This window comes from Malania oleifera, chromosome 9, assembly GCF_029873635.1.
Source record: "Malania oleifera isolate guangnan ecotype guangnan chromosome 9, ASM2987363v1, whole genome shotgun sequence".
NCBI classification, from domain to species: domain Eukaryota; kingdom Viridiplantae; phylum Streptophyta; class Magnoliopsida; order Santalales; family Ximeniaceae; genus Malania; species Malania oleifera.
The window spans coordinates 15,400,448-15,426,068 of NC_080425.1; the positions used below are offsets into that span (position 1 = coordinate 15,400,448).

Genomic DNA, 25,621 nt, shown 5'->3' on the forward strand with positions numbered 1-25,621 from the left:
AAGAAACTGTAATTTGGAGATCGCCCATGGCTGCTGGCTTGGCTGTTCTGAAGCCGAGATCTCAGCCGCCGTATCTCTCACGTGAGTTACAGCGATCCTCCCTGGACCGCCCCACCCCTGCCTCCCGAGTCCCCAGAGATCTCTCTCTCTCTCTCTCTCTCTCTCTCTCCTCAAATTCACCCCGCACAGAACAAACAAAAAGCCTACGCAGAAAGCCGAAAGGAAAAGAGAAAACCTTTCACGGACTTTTAACTTTGCCTATTTGGCTATTTCATTCTCGTTCCCCCCCTCTATCTCTGTGCGTGGTACAGTTGTGTAAAGCCTAATTAATGGCCTCTCTGACTCCACTTCCTCACGGGCTGCTACAAAACACCATGTGTGCTATGAAACTCTCTCCCCCTATAAATCCAAACCCCAAGTAACCGCAGTACCGCACCCAACATTACAATTCAATACAATTACCCCTCTCTCACTCTCTCCCTCCCTCCCTCTTCACACCCACACGCCCATTTCTTGATTGTGAAGCCATTTTTTTATATTTGCCGGCATTCCCGATGGTCCCTTCCCAAAACAGAGCACCCAAGGTCTCTGTTTCCTCTGTTTTTGCTCCTGCATTCCCCATTTTCGCTTGATTTAATTTAATTTGATTCTCCCACCCCCCACCCCCCCCCCCCCCCCCCCCCAAAAGATACGCGCTCCCTTTCTCACTCGGATACCCATATTCCCATTTCTTGATTTTGAGAACCTCTTTCAACAATGGCCCTTGCGCGAAGCAGAGCACCGAAGGTCTCTGTTTCCCCTGTTATGATCTGTTCCTGCCTCTGCGCCATTCTTTCTTGGTTGGATACCGCCCGGGTTTCTGCACAGTCATCGCCCGTTTTTGCCTGCGATGTCGCCAGTAATCCCGGGTCGTCGAGCTTCCCGTTCTGCGATAAGTCGCTGGGGGTTGCGGCCAGGGTGGGGGATTTGGTGAAGAGGCTCACATTGCAGGAGAAGGTTGGGTTCTTGGTGAACAAGGCGGGGAATGTGAGCAGGCTTGGGATTCCCAACTACGAGTGGTGGTCGGAGGCTTTACATGGAGTGTCTAACGTCGGCCCGGGCAGCAAGTTCTCCAATGTGGTTCCCGGAGCTACCAGCTTCCCCATGGTCATTCTCACTGCCGCTTCCTTCAATGCCTCTTTGTTTGAAACCATTGGCAGGGTACACTTTCATTACCATTTCTCTGATCTCCTGCCCTTTCTCTGTTATTTAATTCATCAGGATATTCATTGTCTCATCTAATCTTTGATAGTTTTAAACATCAAACTTACTTTCACAGACTAATTATACGTACATTTTATGGTTTGTTTGGGATCTAAACTTTAGAGAAAGATGAGATAATGAGATTGAGAGGAGTTCGTTAGATTTTTATCCCACAGAAGTCCATGGGTTTGATCCACAATTCCGTATTAAAATTTGCCCACATTAATCGGTACCGACTCTGATTAATGATCTATACATTCTTCACGTTGAGTTGTTCTCACTTTCATCATTTCATGCAAACAATTGGTGTATCCGAAAAATCAATTGTGCATATTTTTCAATTTTCAAGATGCTGTCTAGATCCAGAGCTCAACTTGTATTCATGGGAAAAGGAACTTGTATGGTTGAGTCATTTTCCCCAAGAAATTCGTACTATCCTGACTCAAATATTTATGGTCGATAAGAAAAGTTAATGCAGGGAATCCAATTTCCAACTGGGGTTGAAGTTGAATCCACCAGTCCCCTTCCCTTTCACACTATCAGTAAGGAAATAGCTGGTTGAAAGATAACTCTGAATAATCTATTTATGGTTGCCGACTTGGAACGTTGCAGGAATCTGGTTTCCAGCTTGCCTAGACAGAGAGAGATGATTCAATGTCAGTCACTGGGAACGTTGTCCTGCATACCATCCACCTACACACACACACACACACACACACACGTACGTAACAAGTAATAATGACACATTCCGTCTTTATTTACAGATACAAAACAAGCTGTAGGGTATGACTTCAACTAGTAATAACACAGTCTATTTCATCTTCATTTACTGTTTTCTTTGTAATTATACATTGATATATAATATGAATGTCTTCTACGGCTCTCCTAGGAAACATCACGGTCAAAGTTTAATATGCTGATGTTAGAAATCCCAAACAGGTAACGATACAGGAGATGAGATATCTGTAACCTAAATTTGGTATGAATTTCATTCAACCATAAAAGAAAATGTATCTGCTATGATACATATAAAGAATTTGGATCTAAAACATTAGTTTAAATATTAAGAGGAAGGCCAATAATGGACAACAAAAATTTTAAATGTATGGATGCTACACACAAGAGGGTATGAGATTTACAGCTGCGTATGCGTGCAGGTGGTTTCAACTGAGGCCAGAGCAATGTACAATGTGGGTCTAGCTGGGCTAACATTTTGGTCCCCAAACATTAACATATTTAGGGACCCCAGATGGGGAAGAGGCCAGGAGACTGCCGGTGAAGACCCGCTGCTGTCCAGCAAATATGGGTCGAGTTACGTCCGAGGCCTACAACAGAGAGACGATGGCAACCCGGATGGGCTCAAGGTTGCTGCTTGTTGCAAACATTACACTGCTTATGATTTGGATAACTGGAAAGGGGTCGATCGCTACCACTTCAATGCATTGGTAATCTTATACCGACATAAATTTGAATTTGTACAAATTTGAATGCTTTTAGGTTCATTCTAAGCACTTATATATTTTGAAACACGCGTCAACTCTGAGCCCAAAAAACTAGTTGAGTATTTGTGGAATGTTCTTAATGTTGTCATGAATTTGGGTTGTTGTTAGGTAACAAAGCAAGATTTGGATGACACATTTCAACCCCCATTCAAGAGCTGTGTTCTAGATGGAAATGTGGCCAGTGTGATGTGCTCCTACAACCAGGTTAATGGCAAGCCGACTTGCGCCGATCCCGATCTCCTCACCGGGGTCATCCGGGGCGAATGGAAATTAAATGGGTACGTGATTAATTTATTGTTCGAGTAATTATTTTTTCATAATTAAGATAAAAATATGTCAAAATTTTCTTTTATAAATCATTCGAAACACCCATTCATCAATGCTGCAGGTACATAGTCTCTGATTGTGATTCTTTAGACGTGTTCTATAATAGCCAACACTATACCAAGACTCCAGAGGAGGCTGCTGCCAAAGCTATATTGGCAGGTACTGAACTGCTGTTCTCAATTACTGTTCATGTAATATTTTATGCTTGCTAATATACGGTAAAATTCAACTTGGGTAATTTAATTGTTGGGACAGTCCAACCAACATCATCTTGGGTTGTGATGTGTGCAGTCGTTGACCCCTTGAATTGGGCAAAATTTCTTGACAGTTCAACTTGGTCACCTAAGTTTGATTAAACAACAAAGAAACCCTTTGCCCAGCTAATAAAAAATCACATCGAGTTTATAAAATACTCACTAAGTAATGTTGTTTGTCACCAATATATGATGGTTACGAGTTGACGTATGAACAGGCAGGACAGGATTAATGTAGGGCTTGTGTGAAACTCTTGCCTTGCTTGCTCCGTTATGTTAACTCATAATACCATGAATTTGTAACAAGTAATATTCTTTCTTTTTGAGATATTTAAAGCTTCTCGTAGGAAATAATTTATTTTTATTTTTGATTTTTTTTAAAAATTACAAAAAAAAAAATTTCAAGCTATTTTTTTTCATCATTTTGAATAAAACTAATGCTTTTTTACATAAATATTAAAAATTAAAAAACAAGAAAACATGTTCATATTTAAAAATAAAAATAAAATAGGAGGACTTTATCTGAGAGTATGTTTCAACATTGTGCTCAAATGAATGAAGCAGGGCTGGATCTGAACTGCGGTACTTTTCTACGGCAACACACAGAAGCAGCAGTGAAGGCGGGACTGGTGAGCGAGGCGGCGGTGGACACCGCCATCTCCAACAATTTCGCCACATTGATGCGACTGGGTTTCTTCGACGGCGACCCTAAGTCCCTACCTTACGGGAACCTTGGTCCCAAAGACGTGTGCACGCCGGCGAACCAGGAGCTGGCCCGCGACGCCGCCAGGCAAGGCATCGTCCTCCTCAAGAACTCCCCCTCTTCCCTCCCCCTCTCTCCCACCACCATCAAATCCCTAGCCGTCATCGGCCCTAACGCCAATGTCACCAAGACCATGATCGGCAACTATGAAGGTACTGGACTATTCATACCCTCTCCACCCTACCCTCCCATTCTCAATTCCCAATTCAATTCTTCAAATTGATTGCGATTTTACAAAGCATCGATTGGCTGAAAATGGTGGTGAATTTCGAAGGGATTCCGTGTAAATACACGACTCCTTTGCAGGGCCTGACGGCGACCGTGCCGACGACGTACGTGCCGGGGTGCGCGGACGTGGCGTGCGGCAGCGCGCAGGTGGACCAGGCGAAGGCGGCTGCGTCGTCGTCGGACGCCACCGTGCTGGTGGTGGGAGCGAATCAGGCCATTGAGGCGGAGAGCCGCGACAGGACGGACCTCCTCCTTCCTGGGCAGCAGCAGCTGCTGGTTACGGAAGTGGCGAAGGCGGCCAAGGGCCCCGTGATTCTGGTGATAATGTCCGGAGGCGCATTCGATGTTACTTTCGCGAAGAACGACGTCAAGATCACCAGCATCCTTTGGGTGGGGTACCCTGGCGAAGCCGGCGGCGCCGCAATTGCCGACGTGATTTTCGGGTTTTACAATCCAGGTAACCCTCAATATTCTTTTGATACAGCTTTTAGTATGTTCAGTTTGGTTGCAGAGGAATCGGAAAAAGTACAGTTTATGCCTTTATCATTTGATTCTCATGAAAAAGAGGGAAGGCAGAAGCAGGGGTGAAGTGGGGAGAAAATTTTCAAATTAAAATACTTTTACACATTGTTTGATACTTGTATATAAGAGTAAGATGCATATTGTAATTTGTACCAATCAGTTTTTCTTGTTAAAACCAAACAAATAGGATTTGCAAAAATAAATAAGTAAATAAATAAATAAGAAAGAAAAAAGGGGAGGGGGGGGGGTGAAGATGGAAAATTTGCGTTTTCGTCAAAATATTTTTCTCTTGCAGGTGGAAGATTACCCATGACATGGTACCCACAGTCGTATGCAGACAAGGTCCCGATGACGAACATGAACATGAGGCCGGACCCCGCCACCGGCTACCCCGGCCGCACCTACCGCTTCTACACCGGCGAAACCGTTTTCTCCTTCGGCGATGGCCTCAGCTACTCCCAGTTCACCCACCACCTCGCCGAGGCGCCCAAGCGGGTGTCGATCCCCTTGGCCGACGGCCACGTCTGCCGCATGTCGCGATGCAAATCCGTAGACGCCGTTGACAAGGGCTGCAGCAATCTCGCTTACGACGTTCATCTGAGGGTGAAGAACGCCGGGAGCATGAGCGGGGGCCACACGGTGTTCATGTTTTTCACGCCGCCGGCGGCGCACAAGGCGCCGCGGAAGCACCTGCTGGGATTCGAGAAGGTGTGGCTGACGCCGCGGGGGGAGGCGCTGGTTAGGTTCAAGCTGGACGTGTGCAGGGACTTAAGCGTGGTGGATGAGGAGGGCAACCGGAAAGTGTCTTTGGGGCTGCATGTGCTCCATGTGGGGAGCTTGAAGCACTCGTTGAATGTGAGGATTTGATTTGGGTTCCCCTGATCTCAATATTCTATTTGAAGTTTTCTTTGTTTAATTTTCTCTTTCAGCAAAGGAAAAGGACAGAAAAGAAAGGAAAAGAAAAGAAAAAAAAGCAACATCAAAGTGAAAATTGAGCCATGAATAAGTCAAGAGAATTGTGGCAATTTTCTCAATTGTTTCATATGGCCAGTTGTTTAAAATCATATTTACATAATTCAATGAAATTCACTTTGGTTTCCCTTTTGTGGGTTTAATTATTCATGTTGTTGTATAACCTTTATGGGACATTATTTGTTGATGAAATATATATAGCTAAAAACCCAACAATATATTTGGAAGCATGATTTTTTTTTTTTTTTTTGGGTGCTTTTGGCTTTTATTTTTATGGATATGAAAGAAAGTTAATATAATTTTATATAATTTTTTTGTTTAAATTTTTGTAAATTTAAATTCAAGGAATGAAATCTGTATACGCTTTTAAATCCTAACTAAAGGTCATCATTTAACAATTAGGTTGTATTTGGATGCATGGATTTGGAATTGAATTAGAATTATAAATACATGGATATCTATTTAAATTCCAAAAAATTTCAAATTCATGGTTTGGTTAAATTGTAAGTTGGAAATGGAATTCCAAATCAAATCCAAATTCATTATTTTGGTCACCGTAGTATGGATTTGTGCATGTTTAATTTATTTTCTAATCATCTTATGTGAAAATGTACATAAATATTCTTACCATTAAAAAATTTTGAAAATTATAAAGAGTAAAAAAAATTTATGAAAGAGTATAATAAAAAAAAATTAATGATCTGTTTTACCAAGGAAAGAATTAATGTGATACCCCGTGAAAGAAAAATTTAAAAAAATTAGATGTATTCATATTAACAAGGTGCATTTTTTTTTTTTTTTTCAGGAGTCTTACCATAAGAACTTCTCGGTTAAGCGTGCTTGACTTGGAGTAATCTTGGGATAGGTAACCTTCTGAGAAGTTTTCTGAAAAGTGTGTGAGTGAGGACAAAACACACTGAAAAAGACATGTGTTGGTCTATGGAACTAGTCATTAGTCCGATAAGGCCCGCCCCTCTGTTGCCTGGTCCAGGTGGAGGAGGAAAGACATAGAGCTCCCTGATAGACCCAGGTTGGGGCGTTACAAAATGGTATCAAAGACATTACCCAGCCGAAAGTGTGATGAGATTCACATCACCTGAGTTTGGAAATGTGGTTTGCAACGAGGACGTTGCGTTTTGTAAATGGGAGAGAATGTGATACCCCGTGGAAAAAAGGTTTAAAAGGATTAGATGTTACTACCCATATCAACAAGATGTACCTTTCTTTTCGGAAGTCTTCCCATAAGAACTCCACAGCCAAGCGTGCTTGGCTTGGAGTAATCTTAGGATGGTGACATTTTGAGAAGTTTTCTTATGAAGTGTGTGAATGAGGACAAAACACACCGAAAATGACATCTATTAGTCTATGGGGTCAGTCATTAGTCCGATAAGGCCCCCCCTGTTGCCTAGTCTAGGTGGAGGAGGAGAGACATAATGCTCCCTGGCAGACGCAGGTTGGGGCATTACAAAGAAAGTTTTCATTTTTCATATAACAACATTATTAAAAATTTAAATCCAATATCAACTTCTCCGAACCTAAAGGCAATGCCAAGAAACTAAAGAAAAAAAAAGTACAAATAACGAAAAACTAAAAATTCAACATCAGTCAAAGTACTTCCATAATTCTATCTACTAAAAAGTCTCATAAATCATGTTGATCAAGATGCAACAATATGTACCATCTTTTTAACTCTTCTGTAAGTCTATCGAGTGTCTCAAATTTCCTCTCATCGTGCATCAATAGATCCATAGCTTTTAAAAGTTGGTTTTGATCCAATTCAAAAACTTTGTTAAGCTGATCTAGAACCATTTAAGTAGTATGCATCTTTACAAAAGGTTGATGACTTGGAAACTTGGTCATGGAATCAGCCATCTAACGCAAAACCATTGCAACTATGTCTAAACTTCTCTATTTCTTTTTTGGTCGTGGATTCGATGAAATAGAAGCGCATTTTGTTCTCTCTCTATATTAAAAGCATAGATGCAGTTGACAATTATTATTATAGTTTGTATTTGCAGTTGCTATTACACTTGCATAGTGTCCAATTACTCATCTAAAGATGTATTGTTGAAGTGACCACTTATTCTCATGATGATAAACTACTTATCCACTACTTCTAGGATAGTCTAACTGAGACAACTACGAGCTGGTATCTTCTATTGGATAGAGCTAAAAAAAATCATATTTTGTTTATACTTTCATTCATTATATGTATGTGTTCATTGAAGCTTAGACCTATTCAAGAATCGTTATTAGACATTCATATCTTATCGTAAATGTGAGACAAATCAATTAATATTAAATTGATTATTGGTCATACTGTCTAGATTAATAATCAATGGAACATGTTAATAATTTGTTTCATTTACGATTAGTGATGTTTGTATTTCAACCATTTTTTAATTGTCCAATATGTGGACAGTTTAGGAATTTGTATTTACATGGTTGTCATCGTTCACACTTTGTTCATTCTCATTGCATATTTCAAGAGCGTCTCTACTTATGTTCTCTAGGTGCATAGTGGGGTGTCGTGATAATTTATTAGTGATGAAAAAATAGCAACATGTTCAGTTTCCCCATCTTGTATACTTGGAGAACCATGGGAGATGCTGTCGAAATTTAGAATAAGTATACTCAAGGAATTTGAGCGATTGACTGCAATGTAAATGCATCATTCCTGAATGGGATAGGATTCGTACTCTTTAGACGAAAGGTGGTTGATTTTTGAATTCACGATGCATGTCGCATATAAATTATGCAAATATAATCAACATCATTTACTTGAACATTGTACAAGCTAATTAACGAACATAGATAAGAGTTGGATGAAGGCTCGGGGTAGGTTTCTGCCATAATATGTTAAAGTCGTACATAATTTCATAAAGTTCACGTATCCTCATGCAAACAAATCTAGTAGAATAAGGTGTCCTTACAAGAAATGACAAAACATAACATTTTGACACATTGATTTGGTTGGAAAACATTTATTCAACTATAGAATGGACAATAGCTACACAAGATGAGTGTTTCACTGTAAAGATTACAAAATTCTAAGTGATGATTATGAAGATGAAGATGGGGGGCTAATATAAGAGGCGGTGATACACGTTCGTATGGGTTAATCGAAATGTTAGGTGACTTGCAAAGGGGGATTGCAGTGGACACAAAGGATGGCAATGTGTCGCATATTGGTCTTGAATCTAGTTCAATAGGTAGTATACCTTGCGATCCTATTCAGTTAAATCAACTCGGTAAACCATTTATTAATCTTTTGAGGGATGCACGGGTGCCACTTTATCCAAACTACAAAAAGTTCTCAAAAATGAAGTTCTTAATAAAGTTGTTTCATTCAAGGACAATGCATCATCAAACTCAGAGTGCATTTAACATGAATTTGAGGCTAATTAAGGTGGCATTGTGTGATGGTGAAATACTTCCAAAGTATTTTTATGAGGTGAAGACATATATACATGATTTGGGTCTCAATTATAAACCAATACATGCATGTAGGTATGATTGCACACTTTTTTATGGTGAATTTGAAAATGCAAACGAGTGTCCAAAATGTGGTGAACTGAGGTATAATACTAATCACAAGAAGGGTAAAAAGATCCCCAAAAAAATTTTGCGATATTGTCCATTGATACCGAGGCTTCAAAGATTATACATGTCCAAAAAGATTGTTGCAAATACGAGATGACATAAAGAAAAATGTCTTCAAGAGAAAAACACCTTTAGCCATCCAGCGGACTCACAAGCTTGGGCTGAGTGTGATAAATGCATCCATGGTTTTCCATTGATCCTCGCAACATCAGACTTGGTCTTGCTTCATATGGTTTCAATCCTTTTAATAATAAAAACAATTTGTATAACATGTGGTGAATTATGATGATGTCATACAATTTACCGTCATGGCAATGTATGGAAGAATCATTCATTTACATGTATTTGCTTATTCTTTGACTGAGAGTACATGCTAATGATATTGATGTTTACCTAAGGCTATAAATTGATGAGTTGAAAGAACTATAAGAAAAAGGTGTGGAGACATTTGATGTGGAAACTAGGAAAACATTTCGGTTGCATGTTGTACAGTTGTGGACAATTAATTATTTCACTACTTACGAAAATTTATAAGGATGGAGCACAAAAGAATATTTCGTATGCCCAGTGTGTAATAAGGATGTTGGGTCCTTATCCTTAAAGCATGGACGAAAGTTATGTTTTATGTGTTATCGTTGTTTTCTACCACCTAGACAGTCTTGGAGGACTCGTTCTAATATAAGCTTTAATGGAAAACATGAACGAAGGTTACAACCAAATTGACTAAGTGGGGAAAATATATTAAACTAATTGAAGTTGATAAGAAATGTGCAACTTGGGAAAGCACCGAGTAGTAGAAAAAGGAAGCGTACTGAGATTGAGTTAAATTGGACAAAGAGAAGCATCTTTTTTGAGTTGTCATACTGGAAAGATCTTCCATTACGCCACAACTTAGATGTTATGCACATTAAGAAGAAAATTTGTGAGAATTTAATTAGTACACTATTAGATATAAATAGGAAGACAAAGGACAATGCAAATGGTCGTCGGGATATGAAAAAGATGGGAATAAGACCTGAGTTGCACCTGATTCGTGATGGGGACAAGCTTCTCATGGCATTAGCATGTTACACATTGTCGAAGGATTAAAAAAAATAATTTCTTTGAATGGTTGAAATCAATGAAGTTCCCTAATGGATATAAATCTAACATATCTCGATGCATAAGTACGAAGAAATGTAAAATGTTAGGAATGAAAAGTCATAACTGCCATGTCCTTCTTCAAAGGGTTCTACCAGTTTTCCTTCATAAATACTTAACTGACAATGTTCAACATTGATTGAGTTTAGAATTTTTTTTTTTGACAATCGTGCTCAAAGAAATTGACCTTAAACGTACTTGAACGGTAAGAAGAGGACATTGTAATCATACAATGCAAGGCTGAAAAAGTATTTCCACCAGCATTCTTCAATCTTATAGCTTACCTAACCGTCCATTTACTAAGGGAGACCATAATTGGAGGACCAGTACAATATCGTTGGATGTGTCCACTTGAGAGATAATTTTTATGATTGTCTCACTCGAAAAATGAGCAACTCGGAAGTTATCCCAAGTATAGGAGTTCTGTCGTGTAATATTCAGCTCAAGGGCTAGATCATCTCCTCAGGGAATGCATTTTAATCTCAAATTTTACGTTCATCCAATCGAAAACAAAATGGTACTGAATTCAGTTTAGATTCGGGATTTTCAAGATTGTTCAATTTCACTTTTGACAAATTAAATGACACGTACTTTAAAGTCCTAAAACTAACATGCAGTGAATTAAAGAATACTAATGGAAACCCTAATCTAATCCAAAAAATATCGGAAACACGTGTTAATCAAAATTGGTAACCTAGAACATGGAATTAAAAAACATGCAATAAAAATCAACTCTTTAATATGAACCAAAAATTACGAACCAAAATCACAATTTAAACGCAGACTAAATATTGAATTTTTAATACGAACCAAGAACTCGAACTGAAATATCAAAACACAAACAAAGACCTAAATTTAACAAAACACAATAAAACCTTCTTTTTTATATATTTAAGAACCGAACCAGACCTCATTAAATTATTGCAAAATAAACTGAAGCACTAGTTAAATCTACTATAAAATTAATTGAGAAACTAAATGAATAAATCGCGACTCTAACATTCAAAATTATAATCTTTCCATAAAACTCAAAAAAAGAAATTAATAAAAAAAAATAACACTAGTCACTTAACAAGAACAATAATAAAAAGACATAAAAAAAAAACCCAAGTTAGCTAACTTCAAATAAATAAACAATAATATATAAACAAAATAAAATCAAAGAAAGAAGAAGGAGAATATAGAGAGAGAGAGAGAGAGAGAGAGAGAGAGAGAGAGAGAGAGAGAGAGAGAGAGAGAGAGAGAGAGAGAGCGAGAGAGAGAGGGGCTTGGAGCTTGAGGGAACATATGGCCGGGAGGTTGTGCAGAACTGCTGCGTGTTGGCCTGGTGTGCTTGGGCGTTGGTGGTATGGCAGCAGCAAGGAGGTTCGGCGGAGAAGGCTGGAGATTGCTCTGCTGTGGCCGGAGTTGCAGAGGTGCTTGGGGCTCTATTCTGTTATGGAGGGAGCCTTGGGTGGTTGGTGTTGGCAGCGGCCGTGCGCTGGAGATGCTGGAGTGGCTTGGCAGCTGTGCGGGAAATAGATGAAGCTGAGGGACGGAGCTAAGACAATAAGGAAAAGAAGAGTAGAAGGGAAGGAGAAGAAAGGTTGTCAAAGGAAACAGAGAGGAGAGAAAAGAGAAAACAAGGTGAGAGAGGAAGAAAGAAAAGAAAAAGAACAAATCCAAAAGAGAGAGATGAGAGCCTAAAAGGGAGAGGGTGCGAAGGCACCCGCACGCCAGAAGGAAGAAGAAGAAGAAGAAGAAGAAGAAGAAGAAGAAGAAGAAGAAGATGTCAAATAGGGAAAGGGGGAATCACAGCTGCCCTAGACCCGTTTTGAAGACTCGTGAACCCAACCTGCTTGACTCAACCTGGATGCATGGCCGGCTGTCACGGTTCGACAATTTTCACACCGTTGTGAAGGGTCGTGCAGCTCTAGCTAACGCACTCCTTCTTAACTAGCTAGCCTATCATTTACCAACATTCATCCACGAAGCACTTTCATTAACATTCATTCAGATAGCAATGGAAATAGTAATCAATTCATGAAAGTCGTGGTAAGCAAGCAGTAAACATTGAAGCAAAAGTAATTCATTAACAAATTCTCTGTTAACATGTTGTACTTAGTGAGGGAGGCAAGTAGGCTAAGCACATTGACAATTGCTAGTGAGTTTTACAATGACTGATGAACACTCACCCTCCCCTACAGAGGTTTTTATGTAATTATCATCCTGGCACCAGGAAACATCAAAGTGACTGAGGAGTCATACTGCCTTATTTGGCTTACAAAGACTCAACTAGCAGAAAATAACCCTACATTAGTATTCACATGATGGAAACTCATCCTAAGCACACAAGATAAGTGGTCACAGGCAAGTATAATGCCCTAAACAAGCTTAGCTAGTGACATTCTCCCCCACTTATGCGGTCGACGTCCTCGTAGACTTATGGCGGTAGGTACACTTCAAATTTGTCCATGAACGGTTGAATATCTTTCATAGAAATCCAGCTGATTTCTTTTTCATCAAGGAATTTCCACTTCACTAGGTACTTTTGGCGCTTCTTCGTTAAGGATGTGAACTTTCTGTCTACAGGGATCTCTTCAAGGTCATGTCTGTTAGGTTGCACTGTCTTCAACTCTGCTCTATTGGACTGACTTCTGCTCAAGTCATTGGTGTTGGCATTGAATGGCTTGAGGCAGTTGACATGAAACTGCGGTCTTCTCCCCTCATATGCCCACTTCTTCATATTCTCAGAAGCTTTCTCTAAATAGGCTTGGGCAAACTCTGCATTCTGTCTCCCTTCACTAGTGAAGATGTACGCCCTGGGACTCTTTTTTCTATACGGCTCGCCCACTGTGTGAGGTAACAGCGGCAGCTGGCCAATAACAAGCTCAAAAGGGCTCTTATTGGTTGTTGAGCACTTTTGGGCATTGCCACAGATTGGAGCCACATCAAGTAGTTGCACGCCATTCTTCTGGTTGTCATTGAAAAAATGACACAAGTACTAATCTAGCAGCTCTCTGAATCTCTTCATCTGTCTGTCGGTGATAACTCAAAGAGATGTCAAGATATGGCCTGAATATCCTGAAAAACTCTGTCAAGAAGTTGTCAGTGAACATTAAATCTTGGTCACAAATAATAACTTGGAGAACACTTGAATGTTTCACAACAGTTACAAGGAACAATAATGTTGTCTCCTCTGCCGAATAGTACTTTGGTGCGGCCATGAAAGTACCATATTTCTTCCGCTCCCCCTTGTCTTGTTGGCAAGTGAGACAAGTTTTGGTATAATCAACCACATCATCCTGCGTGCGGCCAATAATACCTCCTTGGTAATCCTGTCATTAGAGTCATTCTTCGCGAATACCCCTCAACGAACTTCCTGCAGTATCTAGTAAGGCCAAGAAAGGAATGCAACTCCTTCACTGTCGTAGGCATCTTCCGTTCTTGAATCATCCTTACCTTCTCCATACCCCTCCGAATACGACCTTGTTCAACCACTTGACCAAGGAATTTGTTGCTCCACCGAGTGATAGAGAAATTCTCCTTCTTCACATCCAAACTGCTTCCCCTTAGCTTGTCGAACACCTTCCGTAGATGCTCTTCATGTTTCCTTTAAAACAACACCGATGCTCCCAACGGCGTTTTGGAAGGGCGAACACATCCTGCTTCCAATTCATCAAGTTGTTTCCAAAACTCTACTATCTCTCAAGGTGCACTTCAACATGGCCCTTTAGAAGGTGGTTTCACTCTTGATAACAACTCGATCTTATCCTCCACAGTCCGTCGTGAAGTCAAATTGTGAGGCAGCTTATCCAGCAACACCTCCTTATACTCATCCAACACCGCTTGGATGGTCGTACGCTCCAGCTCTTGGCCTACTTCTTTGTCTACCACCACCGTGGCTAGACGTGTCTGCTCACCCTTACCCAATCCTTCATTGAGTTGTATGGCTGAAAGGGACTTTCTGTCGTCTCCTTTCGTTGCGACGACTTGCACTATACACGAGTGATCTCCCATCAGACACAGGGAACTAGCCGAAGGCATCAGCACTGCCCTTATTCCCCTTAGGAACTCCATTCCTAGAATGACTGGAAAGTCATCCAATGGCACCGCTGTGAAATTCACATGACCTTCTCACTGTCTAAGCTTTACAGTTACTTGCTTGGCTACTCCCAAAGTAGGTTGGGCTACAGAGTTAACTGCTTTCATGCATCCTGTATCCTTCTCTAAGGATAAGTTGAGTCTCCATGCTTCCAACTGCAAAAAAAAAATTATGAGTAGCCCCCGTATCCACCATAGTGCGAGTACTCTTCCCATTTATCCTCAAGTCCACAAACATTAGCCCTTTTGCTCATGTAACTTTTGGTGTTTTTTCCTGCTTTTCCAATGCGCTTACCAACCGCACCGAACCCACCGTCGGGGCATCATCCTCTTCCCCATCGTCTTCCACTGCATATTCTACAATGAAAGCCTATAAAGCATTAAGTGATGCTTTGTGAGGGCACTCAAAAACTCTATGAGGACCTCGACACAAGAAACACTCAAGTTGACCCTTTCCCTTTCCATTGGGTGTGTTGAACCCTTTAGACGATGAAGTTTCCTTTGAGGTTGATGATTTAGAGTCGGCTCCCCCACTCTTGGGTTTTCCATTCTTGAAAGACTTTCTAATGTTTCCCTCTTCGCCAAACCATTTGGACGAAGCGGTCTCATCACCAGCGTAGTCCGTTAAGCGTTCTACAGCCGTTTGTGGAGTTGACAATTCTTGAACCCTTTGCCTATGAAGTTCAGTTCTTGCCCATGGTTTCATCCCCTCAAGAAAATAGAACAACTTTTCCTTCTCCGACATATCCCGAATATCCAACATTAAAGCAGAAAATTATTTCATATATTCGCTGATTGACCCCATATGCTTGAGATCTTTCAGTTTTCTCCTTGCATTATACTCAACATTCTCATAAAAGAATTGGGCCTTGAGCTCTCTCTTCAAGTCTGCCCAACTATCAATTACATAGCTTCCATTTTCAATTTATCTGTACTTGGTACGCCACCACAGTTTGGCATCACCAACCAAGTACATGGTCGCAGTATCCACCTTTGCTTGTTCTGAGGCCATCCTTACAACGCGAAAGTACTACTCCACATCAAACAAGAAGTTCTCTAACTCCTTGGCATCTCGGGTACCCCCATACGTCCTGGGTTCTGGCACCTTTGTCTTGCTAACTCCCGAAGTGTTGGAGTTCCCCATAGCAAGAACCATCACATTCATCTTTGCATCCAGATCTGCCATCCGGGCCTGCAAAGTTTCCACTATGTGGCGAAAGTCTTCTGACAAGTAGCCTATCAAACATGTTTGATGTTTTTGTGATCTCATCACCTTATCAACAAGTTCTCTCATTTGGGCCACCTCCGTAGCCATAGTGTTGGTTGTTGTCTCAACCTGTGCTTCCAGCACACTAATCCTCTCGGCAGTGTTTGGTGCCATGGTCACTTATTAAAGCTTCGCAAATCCAACAACGAAGGCAATCGAATTCACGTAGCAACTCAACCTTGGGCTCTCACCAAGTGTCGCTGACTTGGCTCTAATACCACATGTCACGGTCCGACTATTTTCACACCGTTATGAAGGGTCGTACGGCACTAGCTAAAGCACTCTTGCTTAACTAGCCAGCCTATCGTTTACCAACATTCATCCACTAAGTACTTTCATTAATATTCATTCAGATAGAAGTGGAAATAGTAATCAATTCATGAAAGTCGTGACAAGCAAGCAATAAACATTGAAGCAAACGAAATTCATTAACAAATCCTCTGTTGACATGTTGTACTTAGTGAGGGAGGCAAGTAGGCTAAGCACGTTGACAATTGCTAGTAAGTTTTACAATGACTGATGAACACTCACCCTCCCCTAAAGAGATTTTTATGTAATTATCATCCTAGCACTAGGAAACATCAAAGTGACCGAGGAGTCATACTGCCTTATTTGGCTTACAAAGACTCTACTAGCAGAAAATCACCCTACACTAGTATTTACATAATGGAAACCCATCTTAAACACACAAGATAAGCGATCACAGGCAAGCATAATGCCTTGAACAAGCTTAGCTCATGACACTGGGTCACATCAAGCCCAAATTTATATTTTTTTTTCTTTTTATTTTTATTTTTTTGCTTTCTGCGTTCACAGCCAAATTTGACCTTCCTGTAGCCCTTTTCTCACAAAACTTAAAACACATAAATTGTAGATAATCCTTTCCTCTTTCTTCATAAATTTGAATCGTCTTGATCAAAGCTCGAACAGAAATATTATGCACGATTTACGAACAGGTGCCGGTTTTGGTTCCGGGGAATTTTCTACGATAAAAAAAATTACCAAAAAATCATAAATTATGCAATAAAACTCAAAAATGATAAATACGGCACTTTATTAAAATATTGGACATAATTGTACATTTAATTAAAAATATAAGCTATAGAGATCGGATTAAAGTGCTCAATTACGCAATTTTGACGCGTAATCAATGATGCAACAATTTTCACCTAGTTTAGTCGCTTTATTTGTAGATGTCACTAATATTATGTAAAATGCACAGATTTTTGTCCACTTTAAAGAAATATGTAACGACCTACTACTTATTTAGCATTTTTTTTATCTATAAATCATAATATCATCTGTCTGAAATACTACTAATAACATCCCAGACACAAAGGAGCACTGGGAAAGACTCTGAACATCATACAAAACTAGGCAATGGTAAACAAAAACTGGGAACTGCTATATACAATACAATACAAGAAAACTGTAGAACTCTGAAATAGATTTGCAATACAAAATACCCAGTGACGTCACTATAATCTGAAAACTATCCCAAAATATTGTTATCTCAAAAATACATACCCTTCCCACAAGGGCAGCTCAAGTCAACCTCTACCCGCGAGCCTGATCTGCTCGCCAAACTGGATCTCCTAAAAAATGATAAGTCACTGGGATGAGACGACGCTTAGTAAGTGGAAATATGCTATTACTAGTGTGTGTTACATATTTAAAATACTGAAATAATACTGAAATCTGAGAAAACTGATAAACTGTATAGAATATATCTATCTATCATATAATCTTTAAAATATGACTGTGTATCTGAGTTTGCTATCTGAATGTACTGCTAGTATAATAATATAAATTGTTACTGTGTGATATATCTGTACATAGGAACTTTTGCTATACCCTAGGATCTGTATATCATGATATAACCCCTCATGATAGGGTTGTGTAGCCCGTAGGCTGGACTTACTCTGGTTGGCCTACTAGGCAAGTCAATCTATATCTGTACATCAGCCAATCTAGCCCACTGCAATCTCTCTGGGCAATCTTCAAACTCTAGCATCATCTAACCGGCCACCTCAACCCAGCTCATTGGGGAGATTGCAATCTATCCTGGCTCGGCTAGACGGAATCCACATACTATCTGAGTTATGTGGTTGCACTCTATTCTGTACTAGCAACGGTACCGTGCTCTGCTGTATATTTATCTGTCTGTAATTTCCACAGGGTTTTGTAATTGTGTAATACTATATATATATATATATATATATATATATATATATATATAAAATAATCTTGTTGCTTTTATCATGATTTCAAAAACATTTATGACATTATAGTTCTAAACTGTATTCATAATATCTGTTTGTATCATCTGTGATTTTTTTCTGTACTATCTGTAACAATTGTATATAATATTTGTATACAATATCTATATATAATATCTATATATAATATCTGTATATAATATCTGTGTATAATACCTGTAATCTCTGTATAATCTGGTTATAGTATCTTGATGTTATAATTGAATAATCTGTCTGTAAAATCTGTTTGAATGTTATGACGTTAAAATCATGTTATTCTAAGAAATAATGTAAGTCTCATTCATTGCTAATGATCTGAAATATCTGAATATCTGTAATACTGAAAAATCTACATACTATACTGTAATAAACTCATGCCACACATTTGAGTAAACATATTCTCATGCTCAATTTCTATAATTCTACCATAAAGATAATATTCATAATTCTCTAGTAAAAATAATCTGATCTACATAATTGTATACACATATTCATAATATTCTGTATACATAATAAAAATTTCTAGTATAGCATATTTCCCTTACCTTAAATCTAGAAAGCCCCTATAAAATTCTGGTTCTATACCCGCAGGGTTCCTAACTCAACATCCTGATAACAATATCCCTCAGAATAAAACATCAGTATTTCCTTACCTACAACATTTCTTACAACTACAAGGAAGGCATAATCTGAATAAAATGTCTTACCCTAGATTTGAGATGAATTTCAAATCAACTTTCCCCACGATCTGCTTCGATAGACTTACAAAGAACTTCACCAAGAGCGTCGTGGTGGCCTCTGATCTTCAATCCAACGAGAAATGGGTCCAGGATCGAAGAGAGAAGGGGAGGGGTCGTTGGAGAGAGAGAGAGAGAGAAAGAGAGAGAGAGAGAGAGAGAGAGAGAGAGAGAGAGAGAGAGAGAGAAGGGTTTTGCGCTGAAATTTTGATTAAAAATCCGAGTTTTAGCTATTTATAGGGCTAGATTCGTCGACAAGACACGTCACCTCGTCGACGAGTCCTTAAGTAATTTCGTCGACGAACCCTACCTCCTCATCAACGAAATTCAGACTGCCTAAAAACCCTCTCTTGGTTTCTTCTCATCGACGAGATGGGTCTTTGTCGACAAGATTTTGAAGAGCCCTCATCAACGATGAAACCCCCGTGTTCGTCGACGAGTCCTATAGAAATGTCTTGGGTTATTACAACTGTGTGTGCAATAAGGAACAACCCAAAAACTCAATCATTGAGACATACATTGATGGTGAATGTCTTGCATTTTTCTCAATATATCTACATGATATTGACACAAGGTTCAATCATGATGAGCAAAATGAGACATTCATGGTAATGATGAAGATGAAGAACCCATCAACTCTGTATTTCAAGCAAATGTTCAACTATTGGGTGGACGAGTATATGATTTCATTAATATAAAAACATTTGCAGGAGTTTCAGCATCTTTCCCAAAAATTAGAGTGAATGATAATGTGGATAATGCTTGTCCTTAAATTGTCCTGCAGTCTTATTACTCTTTAAAAAATAGAAAAGACAATACATTGAAAGTTAATTTCATTCGTAAACATAAATAAAACAATATCCATATGAAATAAAAATATCACATGAATGTTACATAAATACCTTTCAATACTCATTCCAAGAACACCTCCACGGCCTCTTAGCATCCTCACCCATCCCAAAACCGCAATAGAAATAAACTAGAGCATTTTTGTTGGTTGAGGCCTCTATTTAGGTTTAGGCTGCTCTTGGACTATAGTTTTCTATGATTTGGGATTAGGATTCTGTTGTTGGTTTAGACACACTTTTTCTCAAAATGAATGCAGGTTTATGCCTTAAGATTTAGTTGTTGAAAAAAAGAATTGTGGTTAAGATTTACAATTTTTTTTTTCATTGAAGTAAATATTATGAGAACGTTATGCACACATTCGCAGCAAATGAAAACATACAAAAGAAAATAATAAAAGCATAACAATTTCCTAATTTGTGTCTTGTTCCATACTTTGGGTGTTGAACTCTGCTCTTCATATGTTGATTCGTATTTCGTACTGGCTTAATTAAATACTGCTTGCTCTGGTTGTAATTGTCCTATGTTCATGTAGTTTCTTTGCCTTAAAATTTTTCTAAATTTTCAATTCCTGAAAATAGATATGCAGAATTAGTAGATAGATTGGGAGTGGGCGGTGGGAATAGATTCTCAAATTCAAGATTGTGATCTGCTCAAAGAAGCAGACAATGTGCTACATAATTTGATGGGTTTTGGAATGATAATTATGGTCAGGGATTAGGTAGCTTCAAGGTGTTCACATAAAAAACTTCTTTGTAGCACTATTTATTTGTTGTATTTATATGGTCCATTTAGTTTACTGCTTCCTATTGAATTAGTCTATGCATCAGAAAATCGATTATATGGGTGGAGCATGGGTGAGCAAGTTGTTTGGCATTATATAAATTTATGTGTTGTTTGCTGCAATATCTTCTTCTTTCTTCTTATATAAATTCATTGGTTGTTGAGGTCTCTTAGTTTGGTACCTGGGATATTTGATTGTGGATGCATGGCTGAGGCAAACAAATCAAGTCTAGAAATTATCCACTACTACTAGAGATTATGGCAACTTACAACATCAACTATGCTTCACTGGTGCAGCCGTACTGCCTCATAATGTATTTTCCCGCACATGTGCAAGGATCTCTAGATTCCTCACAAATTTTAACTGGTAGAGGCCTGAGTTGAGTTTATTCTGCCATAATTATTCTAGTGATAATGGGTTTCTGATATTTAAATGAGTTTAATTATATTCTTCATCTGCTGGTTCATTCAACTTCTGGCCAAAATGATATATCCTGACTCTCTGTGTATCCTATAGTCTCGGAGTTGAACTGTCTTTTGAAATCTTCAAACCAACTTTAACTTTACTACTCAAACTTTCAACTTTAAATGATCATTTTTGAAACCTTATTTCAATTGTTATTGGCATGGACAAACCTTTTTCTGTTTGCCTATCTACTGCGCAGATTTGAAATACATACTATATGTATACAAAAAGGCATTGAGCTATTTTGAATCTTATTTGGCTCTCTTCACTGTTTTGAACTTTTATAGAGTGAATACTTTGCAAAACCGTTTTAATTAATTCTTGCTTTCACTGCATATGGGGGTTCCGCAGCTTCTGCTGTTTCATATGAATTTATGAGTTTTCAATCTTCTTTTTATGTAGTAAGTTTAGTGGGGAACTGCAGTGAGAAGACTCAGGAACATCAACTTAAAGTGCAGGGCGACATAACTTTCACCCCCAATTTGTTAAGGCCTGGAAATTTGATATTGACAAAACAAAGCAAATGTGGCTGATATGATCCAACATGAAATACTGATTGAAAAAGCATACCTCCTTAATTTCCTGTAGAAGACCTTGAACTCGCTCACCTACAGACGCACGAGCACCACTAACTCCAACTGAGCTTTCCTGTAATTTTAAGTCATTAAGTGATGCCTATCAAAGAATTTATTTTAGGCATCCTTTTGTCTAATATTATTAGTATTAGCCCCACCTGCCACTAACCAAATCATTTATGGAAATCATTTTACAGTAGCAATCTAATTTGAAGGGCAGCATTGGTGCACGGCTGAGCTCCCCTGAAATTTACTCGAGCAATCATGTTCCTGATTGGATTGATATTTAGTATAGAGAAACTACTGATGGCATAGGGGAACTACTGATGGCAAAGAGGAGTTACCGGTGGGGATTATTCAGTTCTTAGGTTTAACCCTTGCAAATATAATTCAACCTCCACTGTCAAATGGGAAAAATCTTGTGGCAGTTGCTTTCCTGATGCTAATGTATTGTTTATTCGTTATGTTACTTGCATGAATGTAAAATATAATTTCTCTTTGTTGTTAGACCTAATTCATTCAATAAACTTTTGACCTCTTTAGAAATTTTTGCTGCCATCTGGATACATGGTGAGGAAATCTGAATCCTTATGTTTCGAAGATGTTCAAGAGAAAAAAAATGTAAAAATGGATGAGGTAATTTATATACTACGTACTGGAAAGCCCACTCATTGAAGAAACTTAAGTTTGGTGCATTGAACCCTACAATCACATATACTGGTTCTTAGATGTGTTTTAATTTCAATTTTATTTGCTATTATTGGGATGGTGTTTTCACAGTTCTGCCAATAATAGTTTAATTATTGATTTCATTATATTTTTCATGTCACCAACAAAGCAATAGATGGCTTAAGTGAACTAGCCTAATATTTTCATACCCATAAGGGGACATGAATTGGAGACTTGGAAATAATAGTTTCTGCTCTTAACTGTGGAATTGTAAATTCTGTACAGTCAAAAACTAAATTCTATTATGATATCAAAGCAAGGTGCTCAGTTCTTGATTGAAGATTTTTCCAATCCATATTTCCTCCATCATGGAGAAAGTCCTGGTTCAATCTTGGTTTCTCAGCCTTTGAATGGTGAGAATTATTATACATGGAACAGATCAATGTTGACAGCTCTCAATGCCAAGAACAAAATAGGTTTTGTGGTTGAAACATTTTCTCAGCCTGACGATCAGGCTGATCCATTGTATATTTTGTGGTTTCGTTGCAACAATATGATGCTTTTGTGGATTTTGAATTCTCCCACACGAGAGATTGCTGCCAGTGTTATCAGCTCTTCAACTGCTAAAGAAGTTTGGAAGAATTTGAAAAATAGATTCATACAAGATAATGGCCCTAACTTATTTCAACTCAAGAAAGATCTTGTTTCATTAGCTCAAGATGAATCTTATGTTAGTTCTTATTACACAAAGCTGAAAGCTATGTAGGATGAATTTTTCTACTGTCAAACCCATTCCCACCTGTTCTTGTAATCCGGGATGTTCCTGTGGAGCTTTTTGAAAAAAGTAATTAAGCAACATCAAAAGGAATATGTTGTTTTAAAACTTTTTTATGAGTATCGCTGAGGAGCCTAGGGCACGCCGTCGCTGAGATCGCCGCACGCCGTCACTGCTCGTCGTCGTACGCCGAAGTTGTTCTCACTTTGGAGCCGTTTTTGGATGTCGTCACTGAGGTCACCGCACGCCATCGCTGAGGTTGACGCACGCCGTTGCTGAGGTCGCCACACACCATCGATGAGGTTGCCGGACGCCATAGTTGCACGTCGCCGCATGCCGGAGCTGTTCTTGGTTCACCCGCGGCGACGCCTCTACCATCTCCAACTTCCTGCTCTGCTTGGATAGTGAGCTCCACCCTTGCCATCTCCAGTCTCATCCACTGAGAAGACATCTCTGGTAAAGGTGTCATTTTTTTCCTAGAGAGACACACAAGGGGTAGCACAGATTGACGATTTGCGGCGGAACTGCAAGTCATCCCCGTCGTGGACAAACCACAAAAACTGCACGTCGTCGCTACTTGGGGAGTCGCCATTGATTCTCTACACAAAGTTCATTCCTTTCCGGGGAGACGCCCAAGGGGTTTCACCGCTCCATAGCTTAGCAACACCGCTGCCCTCACCCAAAGAGGGACAAGGAGAAGGAGGACCAAACAGCATACAGGTCAGTCTCTTTCCCATTTAGAAAACTTTAACTCTAATATTTATATGTTGTAGCACAGTCACGTCAGTGTCGGCTTGCCGGCACCTAGGGTGATTGGGAAGGTGTCGTCCCCCGCTAATGGCCTCACCGTTGGTGGGTAATGTCGTCCAGGCTGGTTCCGGGGTGCAGCCGTATGCGCAAGTCGTGAATAAAAAAGTGGAGGTACTTGTATTCAAAATTTTTATAAGATTGCCAGTTAATATCAATGGTGAATTGGGATTTATTTTCTCAGAAGCGAAAATGATTAAGGCTGAGGAAGAGTTTCGTTTTGCATTAGTGATGAATTTTTTGAGGAATCGGTCATCTATTGATAAAATTCGGTTATCGATTGTGAAAACGTGGAGCTTGACAGAAATTCCAACGATCAGTGTTATGGATGATTACCATGTGCTATCACATGAAAAATGAACGTGATTTTTTGTATGGTTGGGCAAGGAAAGGTAGAACTATGGAAGGTAGTTCATTCCAGCTGTTCAAATGGACAAAGGATTTTGATGTCAAAAAAGAATTTCCATTGGCTCCTTAATGGATTTTCTTACCGGGGTTACCAGTGCATCTTTACCGAACAAATTTTCTACAAATTATAGCAACTTGTTTTGGTCGTTATCTTGAAACCAATAATGCAACAATCAACCGTACGAGAGCCTCAAGGGCACATATTTGCGTGGAAGTTGACTTGATGATGGAGCCGGTAAAGGGATTTTCTCTTGTTTTATCTTCGAAACAATGTATTTGGCAAAAGGTCAAATATGAAAAGATGGGATTTTTTGCTCTAAATGTTGTCGGCAATGACATACCTTGATTGTTTGTAGAGTGGGAGAGAAGCGAAGGGATGATGGAAAATATAAAGAAAAAAATATTTTGAAACCAAAGACTAATGATGGTGTAATGGAAACCAATATGGATGTAGATAAGGAGGCAAAGAAGGTGGAGCAAGAAGTAGGACCCAATAATGTGCCGATGACAAAAAGGATCATAGATAGGTGTCTTGTATTAACGGAAATTCTTGTGGCTTAAGAAAAAGGGGAACTTGCAAGGCAAAACTTTGATGTGCTGCAAGGAGGCTTGGAAAATAAGGTAAATGAAGGTTCAACAAAGAGTGATGAAGAGGAGTTTGACGAACACTGGTGTGATCATGATGCTTGAGTTCCATATGGTGAAACTATGTCTTAAGAGAAAGTGGATCATGCGGATAGTATTAAACTAATTGAAGGTGGGAACCAAGGTTTACATCAGGGGGAATTGGCTCTGGGTTATTCGTCAGAAAGGGATGAAGGTGAAATTTCAGCATTGAAAGGAAAATAAAAAATGTTTAAGTCTGATACAGGGCAAAGATGGACTGTCGAAAACACTAAAACCATAAATAAAAAATCTATGAGGAAATTCCATAGGGTTCACATCCGACTGCATAAATTAAATTTATGACTAATACAATTTTATTTTTTTGGGAATATTAGAGGGTTGGACAGGTCTAGAGGCTGGTTAAAGAAGCTGATTAATAAATTTAATATTGGTTTGTTTACTATTTCATAACCTTTCGCGACTGAGGAGAGGATGGTAATCTTGGGTAGTATCTGAACTATCACCATTTTATATTGAATGAAAATCAGGGCGGTAAATTGTGATTGTTTTGGAAGCATATGAATGCCTTTGAGGTGATTTCAATCACAACTCAGATGATTTCCGGGTAGTTCCTCAAGGAAGGTCAAAGGATGGATGTTGGTGAGTTTTGTCTGTGCCAAATGTTCTTATGTTGAAAGAAGAGAATTATGGTGACAACTGGAGGAGTGCCAAATTTCAGATTTTCCTTGGTTGGTCATGGGTGATTTTAATGTTATTCAAATGGATGC

At 39.2% G+C, this 25,621-nt stretch overlaps 2 protein-coding genes across 2 annotated transcripts; both read left to right on the forward strand.

The window, feature by feature from the left end:
* The first annotated feature begins 405 nt into the window (after window positions 1-405).
* On the forward strand, window positions 406-5,938 carry LOC131164272 (beta-xylosidase/alpha-L-arabinofuranosidase 2-like). The gene is made up of 7 exons (XM_058121323.1): window positions 406-1,200; window positions 2,400-2,687; window positions 2,853-3,022; window positions 3,133-3,230; window positions 3,890-4,240; window positions 4,363-4,773; window positions 5,134-5,938. The coding sequence occupies exons 1-7, from the start codon at window positions 757-759 to the stop codon at window positions 5,703-5,705; spliced, it is 2,334 nt and encodes a 777-aa protein (XP_057977306.1). The 5' UTR covers window positions 406-756; the 3' UTR covers window positions 5,706-5,938.
* A 16,603-nt stretch (window positions 5,939-22,541) lies between these two features.
* LOC131163371 (uncharacterized) lies at window positions 22,542-23,003 on the forward strand. Its single transcript, XM_058119967.1, has one exon. The coding sequence runs from the start codon at window positions 22,542-22,544 to the stop codon at window positions 23,001-23,003; it is 462 nt and encodes a 153-aa protein (XP_057975950.1).
* Window positions 23,004-25,621: the final 2,618 nt, after the last annotated feature.

What these genes read in the sequence shown, in the direction of transcription:
- LOC131164272 (XM_058121323.1), top strand. Translation starts at nt 757, where the DNA reads ATGGCCCTTGCGCGAAGCAGAGCACCGAAGGTCTCTGTTTCCCCTGTT. An exon ending in TGCCAAAGCTATATTGGCAG is followed by an intron (nt 3,231 to 3,889) that starts GTACTGAACTGC and finishes TGAATGAAGCAG; the next exon opens with GGCTGGATCTGAACTGCGGT. An exon ending in CATGATCGGCAACTATGAAG is followed by an intron (nt 4,241 to 4,362) that starts GTACTGGACTAT and finishes TGAATTTCGAAG; the next exon opens with GGATTCCGTGTAAATACACG.
- LOC131163371 (XM_058119967.1), top strand. Translation starts at nt 22,542, where the DNA reads ATGATATCAAAGCAAGGTGCTCAGTTCTTGATTGAAGATTTTTCCAAT.